This window comes from Xiphophorus maculatus, chromosome 1 (genome assembly GCF_002775205.1).
Source record: "Xiphophorus maculatus strain JP 163 A chromosome 1, X_maculatus-5.0-male, whole genome shotgun sequence".
In the NCBI taxonomy this organism is placed as follows: Eukaryota; Metazoa; Chordata; class Actinopteri; order Cyprinodontiformes; family Poeciliidae; genus Xiphophorus; species Xiphophorus maculatus.
This window is the reverse complement of record NC_036443.1, coordinates 28,731,857-28,754,437: the sequence shown is the minus strand read 5'-3', so window position 1 is coordinate 28,754,437 and position 22,581 is coordinate 28,731,857. Positions and strand designations below refer to the sequence as shown.

Genomic DNA, 22,581 nt, shown 5'->3' with positions numbered 1-22,581 from the left:
AAGAAACACACAAAATTACAATCTGCTGCACGTCTTTTCTGTTTTTTTTTTTTTTTTGTTTTTTTTTTAAATGTCCATCGACAGTCTCTCAAAAAAATATGAAGTCTTCGTCAGGAATTGTTCAAAAAATGCGCGCAAAAAACAAAACGACAGTCCTTTCCAGAGTTCACAACGAACGAAAAACACGCAATAAAAGTTTATGATGATCCTCTTGCAGCTTGATCTTCTTCGGTCGGAAACCTCAGGCTCCCACCCGAGCGTCCGTTGCTCACTGAAAATTGAATTATTACGTCAATATAACCGTGAGTTTCAAAAAGAAAGTGAAATCTCCTCGTGAGGAAAGTAAATCTTGTGAAATGACCTGTCACAAGTTATTAAAACAGACATTTTGTTTTCAACATGAATTTCATTAGCATCAGAAACACAATTACAACATTCTTTAATATCACCTTCATTACCGTCAGCATAATCAAACGATGGTTTCACCTAAAAATAAATTTGTTTTGTTATTTTCCATCCAGGGAAATTATTTTAATCCTTTTTATCAAAGAACGCAGACTTTGAAGGAGACCACATCCGCAGGGCACCAGGAAACCAGCTGCAAAACTATAATGACAAGACAGAGATCAGATTTATCCAAAGGCATCATTCATTTATGTAATTCAACACAAACATCTTCAATTCACTTTGTGTTCGAGTGAATCCTCCAACGCTCGTGGCTCTGTGGCTGTTATCTTCGAAATAAGTGTGAAGCCGCTTCTCCAAGCAGCCCCACCCCCGCCTCGCATGACACAGCTTGTATGACAGAGTCCAGAGTCCCACCTGGAGCTCGGAGCTCCAGGGCAGTCTGTGTGTAAAACCATGAGCAACACATCACGTGAAACCTTATCTCCTACTCTGTCCAGTTCTGTTCATCAAATGGTGGATGTGATCCCTTCAATTTACGTTTCTATTATTTATATACTATAGCTCCTAACCGATGGAAAACACCAAAACCCTGTAATCATTTGCTTCAAAAGACATGTTTCCAAAGTAACGTGTTCCCAGAATGTTAAACATATGCAGATCTTCCTCTTAAACCAATCTTGTAAAAATAGGATTAAACAAACGAAACAAAACAATAACAAAAAACTTAAAAATGTAGTTGTAAAGCTTACATGTACCACCAAAAAATGAATAACAATGTGAGTTAAACAGTCCAGTTTAAATTACCTTCATAGAACAAACTAGATCTTACTGGTTATTTGTCTAAATCATTTTACATGCGTTCCTGAAACAAAATTCAAAAGAGTTAGACCTGGAGAAATTATAATGTAACAAATCCAGACATTTTCAAAATATACCAATTTTCTAGGTCTTGTACTTGTCGTTGAATTTAAAGTTTTATTCAAAATCATTTTAAATGGATGTAAATCAAAATCAAGTTTAGAAAAATCATTAAAATCCCACCTGTGTACTTTAACTGATTAGTGATAACTTTAATCAAGAACAGATTCTTCAAAACATTTCTTAAAACATTCATGCTCCATTAAATTAATGCTCTGAAAATGGCTGACACAATAATATTTTAATTTCTATAATTATTTTCCCAAGTTAATTAACCAAAATATGCTTCATTATCACTATAAATTTATCTATTTTCTCAAAATATGTTAGCCCATTATCAGAACATCTTTTAATGGAGAACAACTCAAATCCATTCAAAATAAGCACATATTTCACCAGACAATATCTTTCCTTTCACTTTTATGTGTAGCACAGATCAGACATGTTCCTCAAAAATTTGTTTAAGTATTATAAAAGATGAACCCATACATCTTCTCCCCCTTTGATACATTACTGACTAATGTATCACTATTTCTAGTATGTGAAATAACGATGTTGATGAAACAGGGTTATTATTTTAGCTGAGAAAAATCCACCCATATTCAATGCTGCCCCCGTCCTAACAGGCAAACATTTCAAAACAAACAGAACAATTTATTATAGCATACTTTAAACCGTCAAGATTGCTATTTCCAAAAAAACATTTCACATTACAATTTTAAAACTCAGTATTCAATTTTACTCTCATGATTATCAAATAATTCGTTGTAGAAAACTTCTCAAAAATTTTCAGCAGTGTTTGACAAAGCATGTGTACCAATTAAGACTCTGCGAAGGTTTTGCATAACGAACCAGAGAGACGTTGAAGAAAAAATTCAAACACAGTTAACAAAGAAAATCCAAAAATAATAAATTGGGCCCCTACTGAAATCAACATAACAAAAAACAACACAGGTATAACAGAACGACGTAAGCACAAACTGACCTAACAAGACATGAGGGGAACTTAGATAACGGCTGATCAGACCATTAACACACTAAGGGGTAATTAAACACAAAATCCTAACAAATACTGGTCAGTATATCACTAAATCTACAAATGAAAAGAAAGTAAACTAAAGATCAAATTTCCCCCTCCCCCTTCGAACGGGTCAAGAGGAAACTGGTGACTCAAAAGAAAGAAAGTAATTTGTTATATTTAACAAATAGACAAAGAACTGACACAAATAGCTAAATAAAAAGTCAGACTACTGAAAACAAATTTAAAGATAAAATCTAAACCACTCACTACTCAATATATAAAGTAATATGAGAGGAAAACAGAAAATCATTACCAAGAGTGTCAGCGTGTGACAGTTGACTCAGTGTTTTGACGCTAAAAACTTATATTTAACATTTTCCACATTATTCCTTACTCACTATGTATTCGCTTGTTTAAACTCTCTACTTTAAAGAGAAAATGTTTCACTAAAGCTAGGAAACCAAACTGCATCAAACTCCTATCTTATGTGATGAGAAAAGACTCTCTACAACTTCCTATAATCCACAGTGGTATGCAAAGAGGCTTCAGATGTTAATTAGTTGAATCTAGTGGGGTAGCAGTTACAGCCCAGCTCTGTGGCCCTCCTGCTGCAAGGGGGGCTGCAAGTCCCCTTACAGTTAGAGCCTGTTTCTCTAAAGATCTTTGTTTTGTCTGTATCCTCTACCCATTAAAAGGTCCTATTTTAACTCATTATATTTTATTCTATTTTCTTCCTACCTTTTCATTTATGTATTTATTTATAAATTTGCCAATACATCATTTCTACAATCCTCTGTGACCTAATTTTCTTGACTTATTCTTTCTTCATTAATTTATCTATTTATTTAACCTTTGAACCCATAATTTATTTTCAATTCGTTCAGATGATTTATTTGATCAAGATTCTATCTTTCAATAACCTCCCAATCTTTACACGGCAGGTCACACTCACTGCTGTCATTACCTAATTTGAATATTTTAGTCCAGTTCAACACATAGGGTGTTCTAAAAACTGGAAATTTTGCACCACGAGACAGCACTAAAAAATACTCTGTAGAGTAATTTCTACTTCAACTTGGCGTGCCAAGTGAGAAATTCTTGCCTATGGCATCTGCTGACAGAGGTGCTGTTTACCTTCTCGTTGTATTTATATGACATAAAATACAAAGTGGTATTTTATCTCCAATCACACAATCTTTCACACCAACATGCATTGCAACACAATACAAAACACAAAGCACATTACAAAAACACAGAACACAACACATCTGGCCAGGTTTATAGTCAGTCAGAATTTCATCAGTCCCCAAATGTCAGTCTGAGGTCATTATTCTATCAAATTTTACTGTAATTTATATCAAATTTACTGAAGCTTCAGAAATTGTCCAATGTTTTATTAATATATTTTCATGTGTCAATTTAATTAATTTTAAAGTCCAATCGTCAGGAACCTTTTAATTCCCCGTGCACGTTTAAAAAGAGAGACATCTCAAAGTTATGTTAAAATCAAACCACAACCAATAATTTTGTTTTCTGGTACCAGTTCTATGTACTGAACTCCTATTTATTTTATTTATTTATTTATGTTTTAAACTAAACGACCACGTTTTCGCCATCGTTCTACTTTCCCCGTCAAGATTCTTCAACGAACCCGACCATAAAATAGCGTATACCACGTGTCGCAACTCAGTGTCCATAATAACTTTACAATAAAACGCAGGAAAAGCAACTCACATTCACGCAAACAGCGCTTTTCAAACACAACGTTCCACACAAAGCAATTAACGCATACACACGCACAGACACACGCAAACACACAGACACACACACTTCTACGGCAGCCCGCACACAAATCACCACGCACAAAAAATACAGAGAACACAAACACAGTTACAAACAAACGTAAGAGACAAAGGGAAAAAATAAAAATAAAATGCCGGCTAAAAAAATAAAAGATGCACCATATTAAAGTCTACCCCAGACTATTTTCACTTGATTCCTTAACAGTCTACCTCAGACTATTTCTCAAAAATCTAAAGCCTACCCCAGGCTATTTTAAATACACAATCGCTAAATTCCTTTCTTTAAGGAGCACAGTCATGAATCTCCAGGGAAAAAGAACATAAACTAAGAAAACCCAGCCTTTTTACGGCGGAGGCAGCGCAAAACCCTCCGTCTGAACCCGCCACGGTCCCCTGTTCTGCAAGTGTACCACACACTATTCGTCAAAGTCTACCACAGACAAACGTTCCAGCCTTTTAATTCAATTTCTAAACAACAAAATCTTTTAGAAACAATCTGTATACCTCCGCAGTTTCGAAACTCCGAGCAGCTGCAGCTGGCTGCGACAATCCACTCCGGCCCGACCACAGACGACCAAAAAAAAAATAATCAACTAGTATCTTACCGCATCAAGCCGTCGAGCCGAAACAGGCCGATCCGCCCGCCAAGATTTCAGAACCGGACGAAGCCCCCAATTATTAAAAAAGAGAGACATTTAATGCTAGCTTTGGACAAAACCTTTGGGTCCTTCCTCCTCTTTTAATTTTGCCCGGGACCGGCGAGCGGCGTTCTCCATGAGCGACCCGCAACCGCGTGCTGCTAAAACGAAACAACAACAAAACGTGTTGACGTCACAGATCACGGAGTTTAATCTCATACTAAGCAATCGACAACAAAGCTGCAGAGGAACAGAGATATGCATTTTCTCATAAAAATAAAAAACACACAAAGGGAAGACAAACGAACACAGAGACAGACAAAGGCGCCCGCGTGGAGTAAAAAGATGGAAAAAAACTCTAACTCCGTTTTCTGGCCTGGAATTTTTAAACAGAAGAGGAGTTTCCCTATTTAATATATGCAGCCAAGGCGTTCCTCTTGTTGACCAACTGGAAGTTCCCAGAGAGACTTGGAACTCCCCTCAATCTACGGCCAAGATCAAAGGGCCATCTGCCTTCTACCTAAACAAAAGAGCGGATAGCTGGCCCTGACCCCCCGTGGCTCCCTCGGTCATTCTGAGTACAGAACGACCTGAGATAAGACCTCACAGATACCTGAGAAATCTAAAATCTCTGTCTCCCAAGGAAAATGCAAATTTTATGGCTTCGCCTGTGGCCTGGCCTCACAGTGGGGGTCCCACCGAGAGATCTCCCCCAATCAGCATTTGGTTCCTGTGTCTCTGAATGCTTACCCATCTGGTTTAATTTTAAATGCTTAACACAACCTCGTTCAAAATAAGAGTGTTCCATATACCTTTTAAGATTAACTGTATTAAGCATTAAAAATAATCATATTTCCTTAACAAGAGGAAAGGAAGGAGGAAACATCACAGTTAGATGTGAATTTAGTTTCTATGGAGAGAAAATGTTCCTTTGCAAGGAAACTTGTGAAGGAAAAAATATTCTCATTGAAACAACTGAAGATACAGATCAGAGAGGCAGATTCAGCATCAGATATGAAAAAAGAAATATTTTTTCATTTGATTTTCTACATGTGAGCATCACTGATCTGAAACCATCAGACTCAGGACGGTACCGGTGTCGCTCCGATGAAACCATTGATGGAACTCTATACGATGATTTTTATCTTGTTGTGACTAAAGGTGAGTTTTCTGGGTTAAACTCAGATTTCAGGATATCTGATTTACAAAGCCATCATCTCCAAACTGCGACTCATGAAGACACAAATCAATAATAAAAACAGGAAGAATATAAATTTAACCTCAGTGGATGTGATTCTATTTCATTCTCACATCCTCAGATTCTTCAGAACCAAAATGGACTCCAAGACCTTTTCTAGGATCAACTTTTCTCCCAACATCAACTCAGAGTTTCTCTCTTTCTCCATCTGAAACCATCAAACTCCCTGAGAAACCAGCTGCAGCTCCAGGTTCATCATCTGTTCATGTTTATTAGACGTTAATGAGACGATTTGGGTTTATTAAAGTCCAAATTTATCAGTGAATCTCAAAGATGGTAAAGAAACCAATAAAAATAAAAGGCTTAACATTCAATAAACAAACAAAATTACAGAAACTAATGTAACTAAAACTACTTGTGGTTCATGTGTTGGTTATTGGTCTTGGACCAGAAAACCAGTTGACTCACATCATGATGCGTTGAGGTTTTATGGAGCACTATCTCATTTTTGTCTTGTATACGGTAAGGTAAAATGAATATTTAATAATCAGTCATGTATTGTGACCATTTTCTACGATTTTAGCTAAAGAATGAATCATTTTTTAAATTCCTGTGAAATTCATTGTACCAGCCTCTGCACTGTTGCAGGTTTGATGTTTGTGCTGCAAACTTTAAATATTTATTATTTTATACTAGCACAGATTAAACTGCATGAATGAACATCTATGTTCTCTCATGTCAGAGTCAGATTAATGTGCAGGGATGCCGACATCTAAATGTTGTTTTTACAAACAGTAACAAAGATGAAGATCATCAGCTGTTTATATCAGCAGAGCCACATTTTTCACTTTGTCCTGATCAAACCAAGCTGTTCTCTCTTTAACTCCCCTGCAGGTCTGCAGCTTTATGTGATTCTGTCTCTGGTCGTCAAGATCATCTTGTTATCGACACCTTTGGTGATTTTCTGCTGGAAGAGGAGAACCACGAAAAGCAAAGGTGAGAAAACACAGAATAAGTTGTGTCTGTAAATCAGAAGTTTGATCTCTGATCTGAATGTTTTTCAGATTCTGCTGTGGAAACTGAGAACGCAGAAAAAATATTTACAGTTTATTCCTGAACTGAAACAATCACAGCTCAAAGTACAGATGAAGAACGGTTAGTCTCATGTTTTCACAATAAAATAATCAAAATGAATCATATTGCACAGTTTCATAGAGAACCTAAATGTTGAAATAAGCTCTATTTCCTGTCTAAAAATTGTTCCTCTATTCAGTGTTGCATAAGTTTGAAAGATGATCTAATCACTGTGCTGTGACCGTTTTAATGTTTATTTTTAACATGTTTTAAGTATGTAAATGTTTTCATGTTCTCCATTTATATTTTTGCCTCTTTTGTTTGATTTATTGTGCCCATGTGATATATATTGGTTCTTTATGATGACATTTCTCTGCTTTTTGCTTTTTCTCAGTTTTAAATATCCTTTTGAACAAGTTTAGCAATGAAGCAAATAAATCCTTTTGTTATTATTTAACGGGAATATTTTTCCAAATGTGGTTGAAGAAGTTATGTATTTAAAGTGTTTACATCAATTTATTTTTGTGAGGTATTTTTCAGTGTATTACTGCCCTTTTAGAGAAAATGTGACGTTTTAAAAAAACATTTCCTGTTTAATAAAATTTGTTTTCATTCTTATAATCCCAATGTCACATGACTATGTTTGGAAAACGTTCCATTTTATTTCTATATTAATAAAAACTTAATATATTGCCTTTTTGGTATTATCCATTTCAGCACAACTTCACGTTAGAATTAGACTTTGACAGATTTCAGGGACACATTGCACTTTAAATCAGACAAAAGAATATAATCCAAATTGGAATCATTTAGATTTTTATTGAAAAATGAAACCTGCAAAAATAACAATTATATTTAATACTTATAACACAAATACAGATTTGCATTTCTAAAATCTTTACCTAAATATCACAAACAACCATGTTATAAAACCTACATTTATAGTGATAAAGTGATAAATAAGGTCATCTGTTTCCCTTTGAACCATCAGTTTGGATGTTTAGAGGCACAGTCAACTAATTAATGTTGTAAAGTTCTAAAATATTAACATTTTCACGTAATCTAATGTTTTTTGAATATAGAACTATTGTATTTAATTAAAACAGTTAGTGTAGTCCTATGTGAGAAGCAAACTGTTTCATCTGATCAGCAATAATCTACAGAAACTTTGACTTTGCAGTAGAAGTAGGAGGATTGTGACCTCTGGTGTTCAGAGGAGGAACTGCATCCTGCAGAGAAGTTCCTGGTTTATCAGTGAAGCAGGAAGAGAAGCAGAGTTAGAAACAATCAGCAGCTCAGGATGAAGGTCTGTCTCACTCTGATCTGCCTCTTCCTCCTCAGTGAGTACATTATTTTATTTATATCAGTTTCTCTGCTGTCAATCCTTCATCCTTTCGGTTTATTTAAAAGTTTTTCTACTTTACTGAAATGTTTTAAGACGACTCTGTTTCTGTTAGTTTCTGTGGTAAAAGATGTCGATCTGTTTAAAAATAACTTCCTTCATATTTGTCTTGCAGTTCCAGCTGGGTTGGGGGTCATTTAGTAAAAAGAAATTTGACTTTAAATCTGTGGATAGCAACTATTCTGTAAAAAATATATATATTGTAGCGAGGTTGTATTATAACTTGGACAAAGAAAAATGACTGGCCAAGGCCAGAGATCACTTCAGTGAAATTTATTATGTTTTTATTCAGGTGAGCAAAGAGGAGAGGTGCAGAATATGTAAAATGACGTTCAAGGCAGATTAAAAACAGACAAACAGCAGAACCTTCAGTGTAAGAGTCCGTCACCTTCAGTGTGACTTGTCAGTGCAGAGCCCAGCTTTTAAAGCCACAGGTTTCACCCACAGAAAGAACCAAACAAGAACAAAAAACTAAATTACTTCTAACTCAACTAAACTCTTAAAATACAGCCTTTTCCCCTTCCAGATAAGTCTTCTAAAGACATTTGATCTGTTTCTGACTCATTTTGCTGCTTGTGGGCTCAATGTTGGCGTGCAAGACGTTAAAGGATTTTCAAAATAAAAAATCATCCAGACTCAGATAATACATAAGACGGAAATAATTAATTATTTCTTGTGCGGCCCGGGAACCACTGGTCCACGGACCGGTACCAGTCCGCGGCCCGGGGTTTGGGAACGACTGGTTTAGGATTAAAAACTTTCTGGAGGAACAAACTGCTGAAGGTGTGAAGTGATTTAAATGCTCTAAAAATAACGGCAGTAAGTTTTGCTTCAAATACAAACAGTGTGATCCTATTTTCTCATAGTTGTAAATGTTAGCTTGTAACAATAAAGTTGACTATTGGAGCATAATTTGAATTTAAGGTGTAGAGCGACCTCTGGTGTTCAGAGGAGGAACTGCATCCAGCAGAGACGTTCCTGGTTTATCAGTGAAGCAGGAAGAGAAGCAGAGTTAGAAACCATCAGCAGCTCAGGATGAAGGTCTGTCTCACCTTGATCTGCCTCCTCTTCCTCAGTGAGTACGTTATTTTATTTATATCAGTTTTTCTACTCTCAGTCCTTCATCCTCAGTTTATCTGTGAGGAATAAACTGAGGAATAAACAAATTTTTAACTTGAACAGTTTTAAACTGATCTCTGACTTTTCTTCCAGTTTCATCTGTTACTTTATCTTGACAAGTTGGTCAAATACTGATATTGTAAAGCTCAGAATCTAAACTTCACACATATACAGGAATGTAGTAATTTATATTAAAATAAAAAACATCAAACTCGCCTCCCATAGAGCTCAGAGTCTGTTGTTTCAGAAAACTGTTGGTTTTATAAAAATCATCTAGTCTAAGACGAAGAGGAAACAACTGCTTGTTTCAACAGTTGCAATACAAATAAAGAGGAACATCAGAGCAGAAGTAACTCAGAGAGCAGCAATAATGAAACACTTCTTAATTAAACAAAACAGAGAAAAATGTTTATTTCTTTCACCAAAACTTTAATTTACAGCCTTTTTCAATGAAGATCTTTTATATTAAAAAACAAAACATTATTAATCCAGTTATTTAGAGAATTATATTTAAATTTGCAGTTATTCTAAGACATATAAGTTAATTTGTGATTATATTCCCACTGTGTTATAATATACAATCAGTTCAGTTAAATGCATACAAATATTTTTTCTTCAAGCAGCTGAATCTTACAGTAACTACTGACTGTTTTTCTCCTCAGCAGCCCTGCAGGATGGAGAAACTCTGGGAAACTACAGAGGAAAGGAAGGAGGAAACATCACAGTTAGATGTGAATTTGTTTTCTTTGGAGTGAAAATGTTCCTTTGTAAGGAAACTTGTGAAGGAAAAAATATTCTCATTGAAACAACTAAAGATAAAGATCAGAGAGGCAGATTCAGCATCAGATATGAAAAAAGAAATATTTTTTCATTTGATTTTCTACATGTGAGCATCACTGATCTGAAACCGTCAGACTCAGGACGGTACCGGTGTCGCTCCGATGGATGGAAAGGAACTCTATACGATGATTTTGATCTTGTTGTGACTGAAGGTGAGTTTTCTGGGTTAAACTCAGATTTCAGGATATCTGATTTACAAAGCCATCATCTCCAAACTGCGACTCATGAAGACACAAATCAATAATAAAAACAGGAAGAATATAAATTTAACCTCAGTGGATGTGATTCTGTTTCATTCTCACATCCTCAGATTCTTCAGAACCAAAATGGACTCCAAGACCTTTTCTAGGATCAACTTTTCTCCCAACATCAACTCAAAGTTTCTCTCCTTCTCCGTCTGAAACCATCAAACTCACTGAGAAACCAGCTGCAGCTCCAGGTTCATCATCTGTTCATGTTTATTAGACGTTGATGAGATAATTTGGGTTTATTAAAGTCCAAATTTATCAGTGAATCTCAAAGATGGTAAAGAAACCATTAAAAATAAAAGGCTTAACATTCAGTAAACAAACAAAATTACAGAAACTAATGTAACTAAAACTACTTGTGGTTCATGTGTTGGTTATTGGTCTTGGGCCAGAAAACCAGTTGACTCACATCATGATGCGTTGAGGTTTTATGGAGCACTATCTCATTTTTGTCTTGTATACGGTAAGGTAAAATGAATATTTAATAATCAGTCATGTATTGTGACCATTTTCTATGATTTTAGCTAAAGAATGAATCATTTTTTAAATTCCTGTGAAATTCATTGTACCAGCCTCTGCACTGTTGCAGGTTTGATGTTTGTGCTGCAAACTTTAAATATTTATTATTTTATACGAGCACAGATTAAACTGCATGAATGAACATCTATGTTCTCTCATGTCAGAGTCAGGTTAATGTGCAGGGATGCCGACATCTAAATGTTGTTTTTACAAACAGTAACAAAGATGAAGATCATCAGCTGTTTATATCAGAAGAGCCACATTTTTCACTTTGTCCTGATCAAACCAAGCTGTTCTCTCTTTAAATCTCCTGCAGGTCTGCAGCTTTATGTGATTCTGTCTCTGGTCGTCAAGATCATCTTGTTATCGACACCTTTGGTGATTTTCTGCTGGAAGAGGAGAACCACGAAAAGCAAAGGTGAGAAAACACAGAATAAGTTGTGTCTGTAAATCAGAAGTTTGATCTCTGATCTGAATGTTTTTCAGATTCTGCTGTGGAAACTGAGAACGCAGAAAAAATATTTACAGTTTATTCCTGAACTGAAACAATCACAGCTCAAAGTACAGATGAAGAACGGTTAGTCTCATGTTTTCACAATAAAATAATCAAAATGAATCATATTGCACAGTTTCATAGAGAACCTAAATGTTGAAATAAGCTCTATTTCCTGTCTAAAAATTGTTCCTCAGTGTTGCATAACTTTGAAAGATGATCTAATCACTGTGCTGTGACCGTTTTAATGTTTTATTTAACATATTTTAAGTATGTAAATGTTTTCATGTTCTCCATTTATATTTTTGCCTCTTTTGTTTGATTTATTGTTCCCCTGTGATATATATTGGTTCTTTATGATGACATTTCTCTGCTTTTTGCTTTTTCTCAGTTTTAAATATCCTTTTGAACAAGTTTAGCAATGAAGCAAATAAATCTTTTTGTTATTATTCAACATGAATATTTTTCCACCTGTGGTTGAAGAAGTTATGCGTTTAAAGTGTTTACATCAATTTAATTTTGTGAGGTATTTTTCAGTGTATTACTGCTCTTTTAGAGAAAATGTGATGTTTTAAAAAAACATTTCCTGTTTAATAAAATTTGTTTTCATTCTTATAATCCCAATGTTACATGACTATGTTTGGAAAACGTTCCATTTTATTTCTATATTAATAAAAACTTAATATATTGCCTGTTTGGTATTATCCATTTCAGCACAACTTCACATGTCAGAATTAGACTTTGACAGATTTTAGGGACACATTGCACTTTAAATCAGACAAAGGAATATAATCCAAATTGGAATCATTTAGATTTTTATTGAAGAATGAAACCTGCAAAAATAACAATTATATTTATTACTTATAACACAAATATAGATTTGCATTTCTAAAATCTTTACCTAAATATCACAAACAACCATGTTATAAAACCTACATTTATAGTGATAAAGTGATAAATAAGGTCATCTGTTTCCCTTTGAACCATCAGTTTGGATGTTTAGAGGCACAGTCAACTAATTAATGTTGTAATGTTCTAAAATATTAACATTTTAACCTAATCTAATGTTTTTTTTAATATAGAATTATTTTATTTAATTAAAACAGTTAGTGAAGTCCTACATGAGAAGCAAACTGTTTCATCTGATCAGCAATAATCTACATAAACTTTAACTTTGCAGTAGAAGTAGGAGGATTGTGACCTCTAGTGTTCAGAGGAGGAACTGCATCCTGCAGAGAAGTTTCTGGTTTATCAGCGAAGCAGGAAGAGAAGCAGAGTTAGAAACCATCAGCAGCTCAGGATGAAGGTCTGTCTCACTCTGATCTGCCTCTTCCTCCTCAGTGAGTACGTTATTTTATTTATAGCAGTTTCTCTGCTTTCAGTCCTTTCAGTTCCTCACAGGTTTTTCTATGTTGAAAGGTTTGAAGCCGATTCAGTTTCTCTGGTTTTCTTTGTTGGTTTCTGTTTTAAAGGTCAGTTTAAATAGAAATGGTTAATTTAAACATTTCGTTTAATTATTCTAACTTTGTCAAATCACTCATTTATTTGTGATTTGACAAATGAATTATGCATGAATGTATCAAAAATAAAGGGGGCAAAAACAGATTATTTTGGGAAAAAAGCAGAAAACTAACCATCTATCAGTTGTTGTAATGCAGATATAAATAACCAAAAGTTTTATCTTGAGCTCACAATCTGTTGCTTTGGAGAACTTGCAGTTTGCTACAAAACCTAGAGTAAAAAAAGAGAAAAAGAAAAAGACTTTCAATGGTGTTTCATAGATCATTGAAAGAAACTGAAAAGTTTTACAGTCATTTCTGGATGTCTTCTCAATTTAAATTTTTTTTTTGAGTTTTTCCTCAGTTTTATTTTGTGGTTAAGTATGCTGATATTAAAATTGAGGATGTAAACTCTGATTTTATTCACACAAAATGCCAAATGAAATTTGTTCAGATTTATAATTAGATAAACAAAACTTACTTCCCATGTAGTTCATGCTCTGTTGGTCACTTATTGGTTTTCTACAGCTCATCTAGTTAAAGAACTACAGGAAACAGCTGTTTGTTTCATAATTTTTAAAACACCTGAAGAGGAAATTGAGAGCAGAAGTAATCGACCAGCAACACTCAAACTCTCCTTAGAGACATAAAACAGAGAAAACAGTTTTATCCAAAGCTTTACTGAGATTTTACAAATTTCCTCTCTGGAGATTTTTTCAGCCGTCATAAAGAAACCAGAAAATATTTAGAGAATTTATGAAATTAAAAAGGTTAAATTAACATTTATTCTGTATTTAAACAATATTATATTTCACAGTGACAGTAACTACTGACTGTTTTTCTCCTCAGCAGCTCTGGATGGAGAAACCCTAGGAACCTACAGAGGAAAGGAAGGAGGAAACATCACAGTTAGATGTAAATTTGGTTACTCTGGAGAGAAAAGGTTCCTTTGTAAGGAAACCTGTGAAGGAGAAAATATTCTCATTGAAACAACTGAAGACAGGGATGAGAACGGCAGATTCAGCATCAGATATGAAAGAAGAAATATTTTTTCATCTGATTTTCTGTATGTGTGGATCACAGATCTGAAACCGTCAGACTCAGGACGGTACCGGTGTCGCTCCGATGAAACCTTACATGGAACTCTATACGATGATTTTGATCTTGTTGTGATTGAAGGTGAGTTTTCTGAACTGAAATTTTAGTTCAAGTTGTCACCAGACCAACTTTAAAAGGCCAACATTTTCAAACCGCAACTCATGAAGACGCATCAATCGTAAAATTTTGAAAACTTAAAAATTTAACCTCACTTGTGGTTCTGTTTAATTCTCACTTCTTCAGATTCTTCAAAACCAAAATGGACTCCGAGACCTTTTATAGAATCAACTTTTATCCCAGCAACCTCCACAAAAACAACAATAAAAACAACAACAGCAGCAGCAACAGCAACAACAACTCAGAGTCAGAGTTTCTCTCCTTCTCCATCTGAAACCATCAAACTCTCTGAGAAACCAGCTGCAGCTCCAGGTTCATCATCTGTTTATGTTTATTAGATCATTTGGTTTTGCTGAAATCCAACTTTGTTCATCAGTGAGACTCAGAGCAGTTACATGAAAGAACTACACAATTCAGCATGATTACAAGTTTACAAATAATCAAACTATTAAAACATTTTGTTGGAGATTCTTTGACTCAGAATAAACTGAGATAAACTCTGATCATCCCTGCAGGTCCGCTGCTTTATGTGGGTCTGGTTCTGGTCGTCCTGATCGTCTCTTTAGCTGCAGCTCTGCTGATTTTCTTCAAGAGGAAAAACTTCAGTCAACAGAAAGGTGAGTTACAGGATGAGGGTGAAATATTACTGAAAACTAACCTATAGAAAAAATAATACACATCACAAGGTTAAAGTCATTTAGTCACCAGCCCACTAAATTAACAACTATCAGGGGAAACTTTATCAAAATAACCAATTTTCTTTATTTCTTTTGCAGTTTTAGCATGAAAATGGACTTCTAAAACATATTCATGCATTCATATCTTTGCTGACATTACAGCAATCAATTATTTCTTATAATTTCTCAACAGCTGTTTCAAGTTTCCGCTGATATTTCAATATTTTTTCTTGTTGATGATCTCCAAGTCTTTGAGGACGGAACGCCTCCTATCCATCACCCTAATCTTTAGCTTCCTTCAGATTTTTCCAAAATGTTAAAATTACTTTCAGTCTTAAGAAACATGTTGGTCAAATTTAAAGGATACTTTAAAACTAAATCTGCCAGGGATATGAATAATTTCGACCTCTACTGGTTATAAACTATCCATATTTAAAGTAAATCTTATCAAGATTTGAATTAGTAACAAAATTATATGAATAAATATAATAAATTGTTGTAGCACATTTATTAATGTCTACAATGAAAAAGAAAATTTTTACCTGAAACTTTATTTTTTAAGAATAATTCAAGAAGAGGCTGTAAATGATTCTCCACTGTTGGAAAATGTTCTTTATTTCATTATTTCAGAAGTTCCCATATTTTACCATCTGAATGTGATCGTTGGTATAATCACAAAGTGTCTGTAATGTTGTGAAAATGTCAAATATGAAATAAACTCAATGCTTCCCTTTCAACACTGAAAGTTGCTGCATCATTTCTGACCCTGATGCAGAGAGTCAGTGAGGAAACATCAGTCTGCTAAAAGTTTGGACACCATTTCACAAGAGATCTTTCAGCTCCAGCTCTATTTTTATTGTGAAATATGAAATGTTCTGGCGGAGCGAAGCTCAGATTGGCTAATCGGGAAAACTGGGGCAATTCCCAGTGGGCTAGTCTGAAGGTTTTTTTGTTTTTTGGAAAGTATTTACTTCTTTTTGTATTTATATTCAAAGGCTAATTTGAATAAACGAGTTATTAATTCAATTAATTTTGTAATATAACAACTACAATGTTACAAACCATTAAAGTAACTAAATGCATTTTCTACTGTATTATATGTTACTTATAAGATGCTAAAAATGTTTCACATTAGAAAATCTATTGTCATATTTACTGAACTGCATGTTTTTCAGGTTCTTCAGGAGAAACAGAAAACAGCAAAAACTTCCAGGTAACTAAAGAAAATATAAAGGAAGGAATAAAGGAGGAAGCATTTCAACAGCCTAACAGGAAACTGTTGTTTAAAATCTTAGTAAAATTTGAGAAAATCAACTTGTGAAAACAACAAAAATAAAATATCACGGTGTCATGAAATAAGTGTAAAATATTAACAGTATTTTAAGACAACTCTGCCTCCATAATCTGCTTCAGTAGATTTGAATTATAACGTAGTAAATCAACATCTAAACTTGACTCAGGCTAATTTAAATGAACAGATTTTGTCTTCCTAATGGTTTATTTGACTCAAATATTATTTTCTACATGAAGGAAAATGATAATACATAAAGTTGCTAAGTGAAATGTTTCTCCTTGTTTCCTTCCAGGCTAAAGGTGGTGCAGTAGAGTACTCTGAGGTTCGTTTCCTGAAAGATGCCTCTACTTCAGCCGACAGCGCCCCCTGTGGTCATGCAGAAAACGTCACTTACTCAGAGATCCAGATGAACTTTGCAAACCGCAGCGATGATTCTGCTCTTTACTCCAACATTAGTTTACAGCAGTAGCTCTGCTCTGGCTCTGCTAAAACGTTACTGTTTTTATTTCTCTACAAATAATCATCCTGATTTATAAATGAGATGCATAACTGCAGAAATAGTTCAGAAACTGAAATTCACTTCCAGTAATTTTCTTCTTTCAGGTCTTGAGAACATAAATCTTTATAAGTAACAAAAGAGATGGAAATTAAATTTCTTTTATTTAATATCAAAGTAGAAAATATATGATGTGATACATTACATTAATGAAAAGAAAATAAATTCAAGGAACTAACAATGAAAAGAAAACAGAGGGTATTGTGTTGCAAAGAATGAATATTATTAAATTAAATGATTTTCTCTTTTTATTTTTATTCTTTCTCATTATTTCTGATTATATTTAATAATTTAAATTCAACTTGGATGTGTGCAGACTTTACTTTTTGTTACTCCAGATGAACCAAATGTCTCAATGTTCATGTTGTTTATTAGTAAATTTAAATGTGAACAAACTGATGTGAATTGCTTTACTTCAAATTTCTTGTTAATCTATTTTGATGTAAACTGAAAAGGCAGACATATTAATGTAAAATTATTTTTATCCTTTTAATCTTTAAGTTTTTGAGGTCTGATCTCAGATTTTATTAAATATTTTTATAAGTAATCACAGCACCCTTTTTATAGTTTATGTAAATATATTTCTTAATAAAAGTATTTATTTGCTAAGATAAACAAAAAGAGCAGTTAGCCCATCTCTTTATAAATATATATGTAAAACAAAAGCCACAAAGACTGAGCAATATAATAATTGGAAAGAAAAATAATTAAATATTTATGTTTTCTTACAGTAGATGTTCTCCACATTGCAGGATACAGAAAGTCCTGTAATTTTGCTGATAAACTAAATTTACCTGCAGAGTAAACTAAACTAGTTGAAGTTGAATTCTTTGGTTTAAATTGTGCATCATGATTTCTGATTAGTGCTAAACTGAAACTTGCGGCTAAAACATGAACTAGTGTTGTAATGTTTCTATGGTTACCAGGCTATAAATGTTTATCTCTCATTTATACAAAGTTGTTTGTTTGAAGATCATTGTGATGTTTTCTGTGTTTGTGCTTCAGCTTTTTTTACTTCTCATCTTTTAATCTCAGCATCAGTTTCTATTTAAAGGATAAATCTGGACTGCAGAATTTGTGAAATGAAACATTTTGAGTTTTAAGAAATCCAGTCTTATTCGTTAGCAGTAAATTATGAGGAGAGTGACCTCTAGTGTTCAGAGGAGGAACTGCATCTTGCAGAGAAGTTCCTGGTTTATCAGTGAAGCAGGAAGAGAAGCAGAGTTAGAAACCATCAGCAGCTCAGGATGAAGGTCTGTCTCACTCTGACCTGCCTCCTCTTCCTCAGTGAGTACGTTATTTTATTTATATCAGTTTCTCTGCTCTCAGTCCTTCATCCTTTCAGTTCCTCACTGAAACCAGGGAGAATTTCAACTTGGTTGAAAAGTTTGAAGCCGACTCTGTTTCTGTGTAATTATCTCTCCTGCATCCTGTTAGTTTCTGTGGTAACAGATGTTGATCTGCTCAAGTATAAATAAACTTCTTGGGGCGTGCTGTGGTGGCGCAGGGGGTTAGCACGCCCCACGTCTAGAGGCCTTAGTCCTCAACGCGGACGTCGCGGTTTCGACTCCCGGTCCCGACGACCTTTACCGCATGTCTCCCCCTCCTCACCCTCCTTCTTGTCTGCCTACTGTAGAAAAAATACGAGCCACTAGCGCCGCAAAAACTCTTCCGAGAAAAAAAAAAAAAATTCCAACGTTAATTGAGTTATTTTAAGCTTTTCAAATCACTAATTTGCACAGTTTCCTTTCTGGACGCAAAGTCAAATTATTTCAGAACAAAAACAGCAAACTAACCATCTGGTAGTTGTTAAAATGCAGATTTAAATAAACAAAACGTTCTGTTTTGTCTTGATCTCAGAGTTTGTTGCTTTAGAGAACTAGAAAAATATATTTTTCGTCATAAATTTAAAGACGTTGAAAAGGAGAATAAACGGAAACAACAAAGTTACGCAAAACCAAAATTTTATCACAGATGCAGTAATAAATGTGCAGAACGGAGATGTGCTCTAAAAATATAAAAATAAAAACTAAATGATGTTAACTTTTTAGCTCTTAAACAAGTTTTGAGTTGCTTCTCCAATGAAGATTTAACCAGGTGGAACAAAGAAACCAGAAGGTTGATGTGCAACATAAATGTTTGGGGAATTTAATAGAATTAGTTTAAAATGTTGGAATCAATGTTAACTTATTCTCACATCTTTGGTTATATTTATAAAACATATTTTCTCTTCAAGCTGCTGAATATCACAGTAATTACTGACTGTTTATCTTCTCAGCTGCTCTGCAGGATGGAGACGCTGCAGAAACTTATGCAGGAATGGAAGGAGAAAACATCAGAGTTGAATGTAAATTTAATTTCAATGGAAATCCGATAATCTTCTGTAAGGAAAACTGTGAAGGAGAAAATATTCTGATTAACACAACAGAAGGCAGCACTAAGAAAGGCAGATACAGCACTTCCTATGAAACACATTATACTTCAGCTTTTCTCCATGTGAGAATCTCAGAGGTGAAACGATCTGATTCAGGACGGTACCGATGTGGTTTTGGTAAAGACCGATCTCAAGATTATGAATTTTATCTGGATGTGACTGAAGGTGAGTTTCTCTCCTGAAAATGTTCCTCCATGTTTCTGAAAGTAAACTCTGCTCACTGACAGCTTCTGATCCAAAACTGGGTTTAAATCTGAGTTCAGATGTTTTTAACTGATCAAATCATCCAACATGTTCAAACTGAGACTCACACAGAAAAACATCTTCATTGGTATCATGAATGTTTAATTTCTCACAGCTACAACTTCAGAACCAAACTGGACCCTGAAGACTTTTCCATTAACAATGAACAAAGGTATCTGTTTACCTTCGTTTGTCTCAAGAGTCACATTTTCCAACCTGATCCAACCAAGCTGTTCTCTCTTTAACTCTCCTGCAGGTCTGCAGCTTTATCTGATTCTGTCTCTGGTCGCCAAGATCATCTTGTTATCGACACCTTTGATGATTTCCTGTTGGAAGAAGAGAACCACGAAAAGCAAAGGTGAGAAAATAAACGATGAGTTTTCTGTAAATCAGACGTTTCATTTCTCTGATCTGAATGTTTTTCAGATTCTGCTGGGGAGACTGGGAACGCTGCCGTCTCTCAGGTCAGTTTGAATATTTATAAAACACCTGAGTTTGATTAGAGTTTCTAACCTCCTTTAATAAAAATAAATTAATTAAACACTTCTTCTTCTTCCTGCAGATCAACCCAGAGAGAGAGGAAAACCCAGAGGACAGACAGAACAATTAATCTGCTGATGAAATAATTCCTGTTTATTCCTGAATTAATCTCAAAAAAACATTTAGTCTCATATTTTCACTAGAAAATAACTGAATGTCAAAGATACAGGAACGTTTCTACACATTATAAAGGAGTTTTGCCACTTGGCTAAAAAATGTTTCTTCATTGAATGTTACAGAAGATGTTTGAAAGATAATCTAATTACCGTGTTGTAAAGATGTTTTTTTAATAAACTCCTGTAAATAAGCAAATATTTTGTATTTTAATAAATTCAATTTTCTACGTTAGCATTAAAAATATGAGGATAAGACCTTAAATAAGACAAAAGTATCAAATAAAGGTCAGAATAATTTAGATTTGGATGAAACAATAAAACCTACAAACATAAAAAGGATGATTTTTATAACTTAGAACACAAATATAGATTTAACATTTCTAAGATTTTTAAATAAAAAAATCATCATTTGAGATTTTTAGGACCCCATTTTGTTCATTTGTTTATATTCCATAGTCTATGTTGAATATTGCGATGAATGTGAATTTTCTACTGTGGAAAAAACAACAATATAGAGGATGTAACATCAGTTTGAGAGGAAAAACTAAAAAAATAAAGTTTATATATTCTTTCATACTTTCGCTTTGGCTGATTTGATATGGAGCTGATTTATGCCCCATGCCCAGCTTTATGTCTCCCTTAAAAAGTGACAGAACCGTCTTCAGACTGCATGTTTCAACAGGCACACCAAGAGTCTCTCCAGCAGGAAACACACAGCAGGAATGGCACCTGAAGTTCTGCATGGACTCCTTCAGTTTTACTTTTATCGTTAAACCTGCAGAAAATCCAAAATACTGTGATTCCTTCACTGATGCATTCATGTCATTCTCTCATTGTCCTTCAGTGTAAATATGTTTGTGTTTCCGCTGAGGAGTAAATGAGGATAAGTTTAGAAACCTTGGCTCATGAGAATGTGGAGGTTTTTTCTCACACCTGATAACCTGGTAGATTCAGTTCGATTGGGAACCAAAACTAAACATTTGTTATATTTCCAGCTACTATTCACTTTCACACTGAACTGGGTCAAACTAAAAAGTATTAGGGCCATGCTGATTAAAGAAATTAAATTACAAGAAGTCATAATGAGAAGAAAGTTGTATGAGAGTCATAGTATTACAAAAATATTTATATTACGACTTTATCTTTGTAATATCACTTTATTCTTGTAATTTTCTCATTTCGACTATTCTCATAATACTAAAATATTCTAATTCTCATTTTGATTTTATTCTTGTAATTTTATAACATCTCTTCTGAAACATGACTATTCTCATTATCACTACTTTATTCTCATAATACTAAGACTTTATTCTTGTGCCAGTTTATCATCATTTTGTGACTTTATTCTCAATTCTCAGTTTTATTTTTTCTAGTGTTGCCCTAATATTCTGTTTTATCAAATGAACCAAATCCTGTAAGAAACTTTTTCCCTTCCTCCTCACTTCCGTTATCGCTCCATATTTAAATAGCGATGTTCGACAGCTGATGCGGGTATCAGCGATACCGATCCAATTCTGATACAGTTAATGTAAATCCAGATATGTTTAGCGAATCTCAAAGTATTGCAGTTTTATAATGCTCAAACAGACTCAAATTGAAATACGCAGTAAAATATTTAAATAACTGAAGTTTGTCAATACCTGCATTTCATTGCATTACTTACATTTTATTTATCTATAATGTTTACTTAATATAAGATAGAAAAAACACTTACATTTCAACATTTTAATTGTGAAATGCATTTATTTTTATCAAGTAACTGACTGAGCTGAGCAGCAGAGCCACATCACTCTTACAAATTACTGTGTTTTTGTTAACGGTATACACTACCTGAAATACCTGAGGTATCAAAAGTATCAATATTTTGATTTGTGACTCAATTTTAGAGCATAAATTTATACTATTGGAGGCACTACTGAAGTATTCTGGTTACAGAAAACATGCATCGTTTCGCTGTTACTCACCCAGCAGTCATGTGACCACATGGGTCAGTTTTCACTGAAGGTCCTGAAGAAGTCGACAGTTTCTTTGAAACTCCTCCGTCATTTATCTGCAAATAAAAACCAAAAGCAACTAAATGTTCTGTTATCAGATTAAACTAACAGGGAACATCTAAAAAATGAGGAAAGTCTAAGCAGAGTGAATATTTAACTGTCAACAGACTTTCCATCAATAGAGCACAACAATAAAACAATAAGTCATGATCTGCAAGTGTTTGTAGTTTTTGGTTTTCATAATTTGTTTATTATTTAGTTTAATTTGGTCTTAATTCTTTAAATTCAGTTCATAGTTTATTATCATATCTCACCTCATAAACCTTGACATCT

At 34.2% G+C, this 22,581-nt stretch overlaps 3 protein-coding genes across 7 annotated transcripts; all 3 read left to right on the top strand.

Moving 5' to 3' along the window:
• Positions 1–8,267: 8,267 nt before the first annotated feature.
• On the top strand, positions 8,268–12,336 carry LOC111608658 (natural cytotoxicity triggering receptor 2-like). Of its 4 annotated transcripts, none has more exons than XM_023334398.1 (5): positions 8,268–8,399; positions 10,246–10,572; positions 10,731–10,859; positions 11,504–11,605; positions 11,674–12,336. In XM_023334398.1, the coding sequence occupies exons 1-5, from the start codon at positions 8,360–8,362 to the stop codon at positions 11,724–11,726; spliced, it is 651 nt and encodes a 216-aa protein (XP_023190166.1). In that variant the 5' UTR covers positions 8,268–8,359; the 3' UTR covers positions 11,727–12,336. The 4 variants fall into 4 exon arrangements, with proteins under 4 accessions (XP_023190166.1, XP_023190062.1, XP_023190116.1 ...); XM_023334294.1 differs by having other exon boundaries at positions 10,243–10,572; XM_023334348.1 differs by having other exon boundaries at positions 8,268–9,536.
• A 640-nt stretch (positions 12,337–12,976) lies between these two features.
• Positions 12,977–17,368, top strand: LOC111608647. The gene is made up of 7 exons (XM_023334147.1): positions 12,977–13,020; positions 14,032–14,094; positions 14,263–14,358; positions 14,521–14,706; positions 14,910–15,011; positions 16,247–16,284; positions 16,658–17,368. The coding sequence occupies exons 1-7, from the start codon at positions 12,981–12,983 to the stop codon at positions 16,832–16,834; spliced, it is 702 nt and encodes a 233-aa protein (XP_023189915.1). The 5' UTR covers positions 12,977–12,980; the 3' UTR covers positions 16,835–17,368.
• Positions 17,369–18,109: 741 nt separating this feature from the next.
• On the top strand, positions 18,110–20,788 carry LOC111608107. 2 transcript variants are annotated; one of them, XM_023330788.1, is made up of 6 exons: positions 18,110–18,208; positions 19,200–19,520; positions 19,714–19,770; positions 19,855–19,956; positions 20,025–20,062; positions 20,161–20,788. In XM_023330788.1, the coding sequence occupies exons 1-6, from the start codon at positions 18,169–18,171 to the stop codon at positions 20,206–20,208; spliced, it is 606 nt and encodes a 201-aa protein (XP_023186556.1). In that variant the 5' UTR covers positions 18,110–18,168; the 3' UTR covers positions 20,209–20,788. The 2 variants fall into 2 exon arrangements, with proteins under 2 accessions (XP_023186556.1, XP_023186562.1); XM_023330794.1 differs by having other exon boundaries at positions 18,110–18,212.
• Positions 20,789–22,581: the final 1,793 nt, after the last annotated feature.

Coding starts and splice junctions, on each gene's coding strand:
- LOC111608658 (XM_023334294.1), top strand. CDS start 8,360: ATGAAGGTCTGTCTCACTCTGATCTGCCTCTTCCTCCTCA. Junction 8,400..10,242: donor GATCTGCCTCTTCCTCCTCA/GTGAGTACATTA, acceptor TTTTCTCCTCAG/CAGCCCTGCAGGATGGAGAA. Junction 11,606..11,673: donor GAGAACCACGAAAAGCAAAG/GTGAGAAAACAC, acceptor AATGTTTTTCAG/ATTCTGCTGTGGAAACTGAG.
- LOC111608647 (XM_023334147.1), top strand. CDS start 12,981: ATGAAGGTCTGTCTCACTCTGATCTGCCTCTTCCTCCTCA. Junction 14,095..14,262: donor AGGAAACATCACAGTTAGAT/GTAAATTTGGTT, acceptor TGTGGATCACAG/ATCTGAAACCGTCAGACTCA. Junction 15,012..16,246: donor AAACTTCAGTCAACAGAAAG/GTGAGTTACAGG, acceptor CATGTTTTTCAG/GTTCTTCAGGAGAAACAGAA.
- LOC111608107 (XM_023330788.1), top strand. CDS start 18,169: ATGAAGGTCTGTCTCACTCTGACCTGCCTCCTCTTCCTCA. Junction 19,521..19,713: donor TTATCTGGATGTGACTGAAG/GTGAGTTTCTCT, acceptor AATTTCTCACAG/CTACAACTTCAGAACCAAAC. Junction 19,771..19,854: donor TCCATTAACAATGAACAAAG/GTATCTGTTTAC, acceptor ACTCTCCTGCAG/GTCTGCAGCTTTATCTGATT.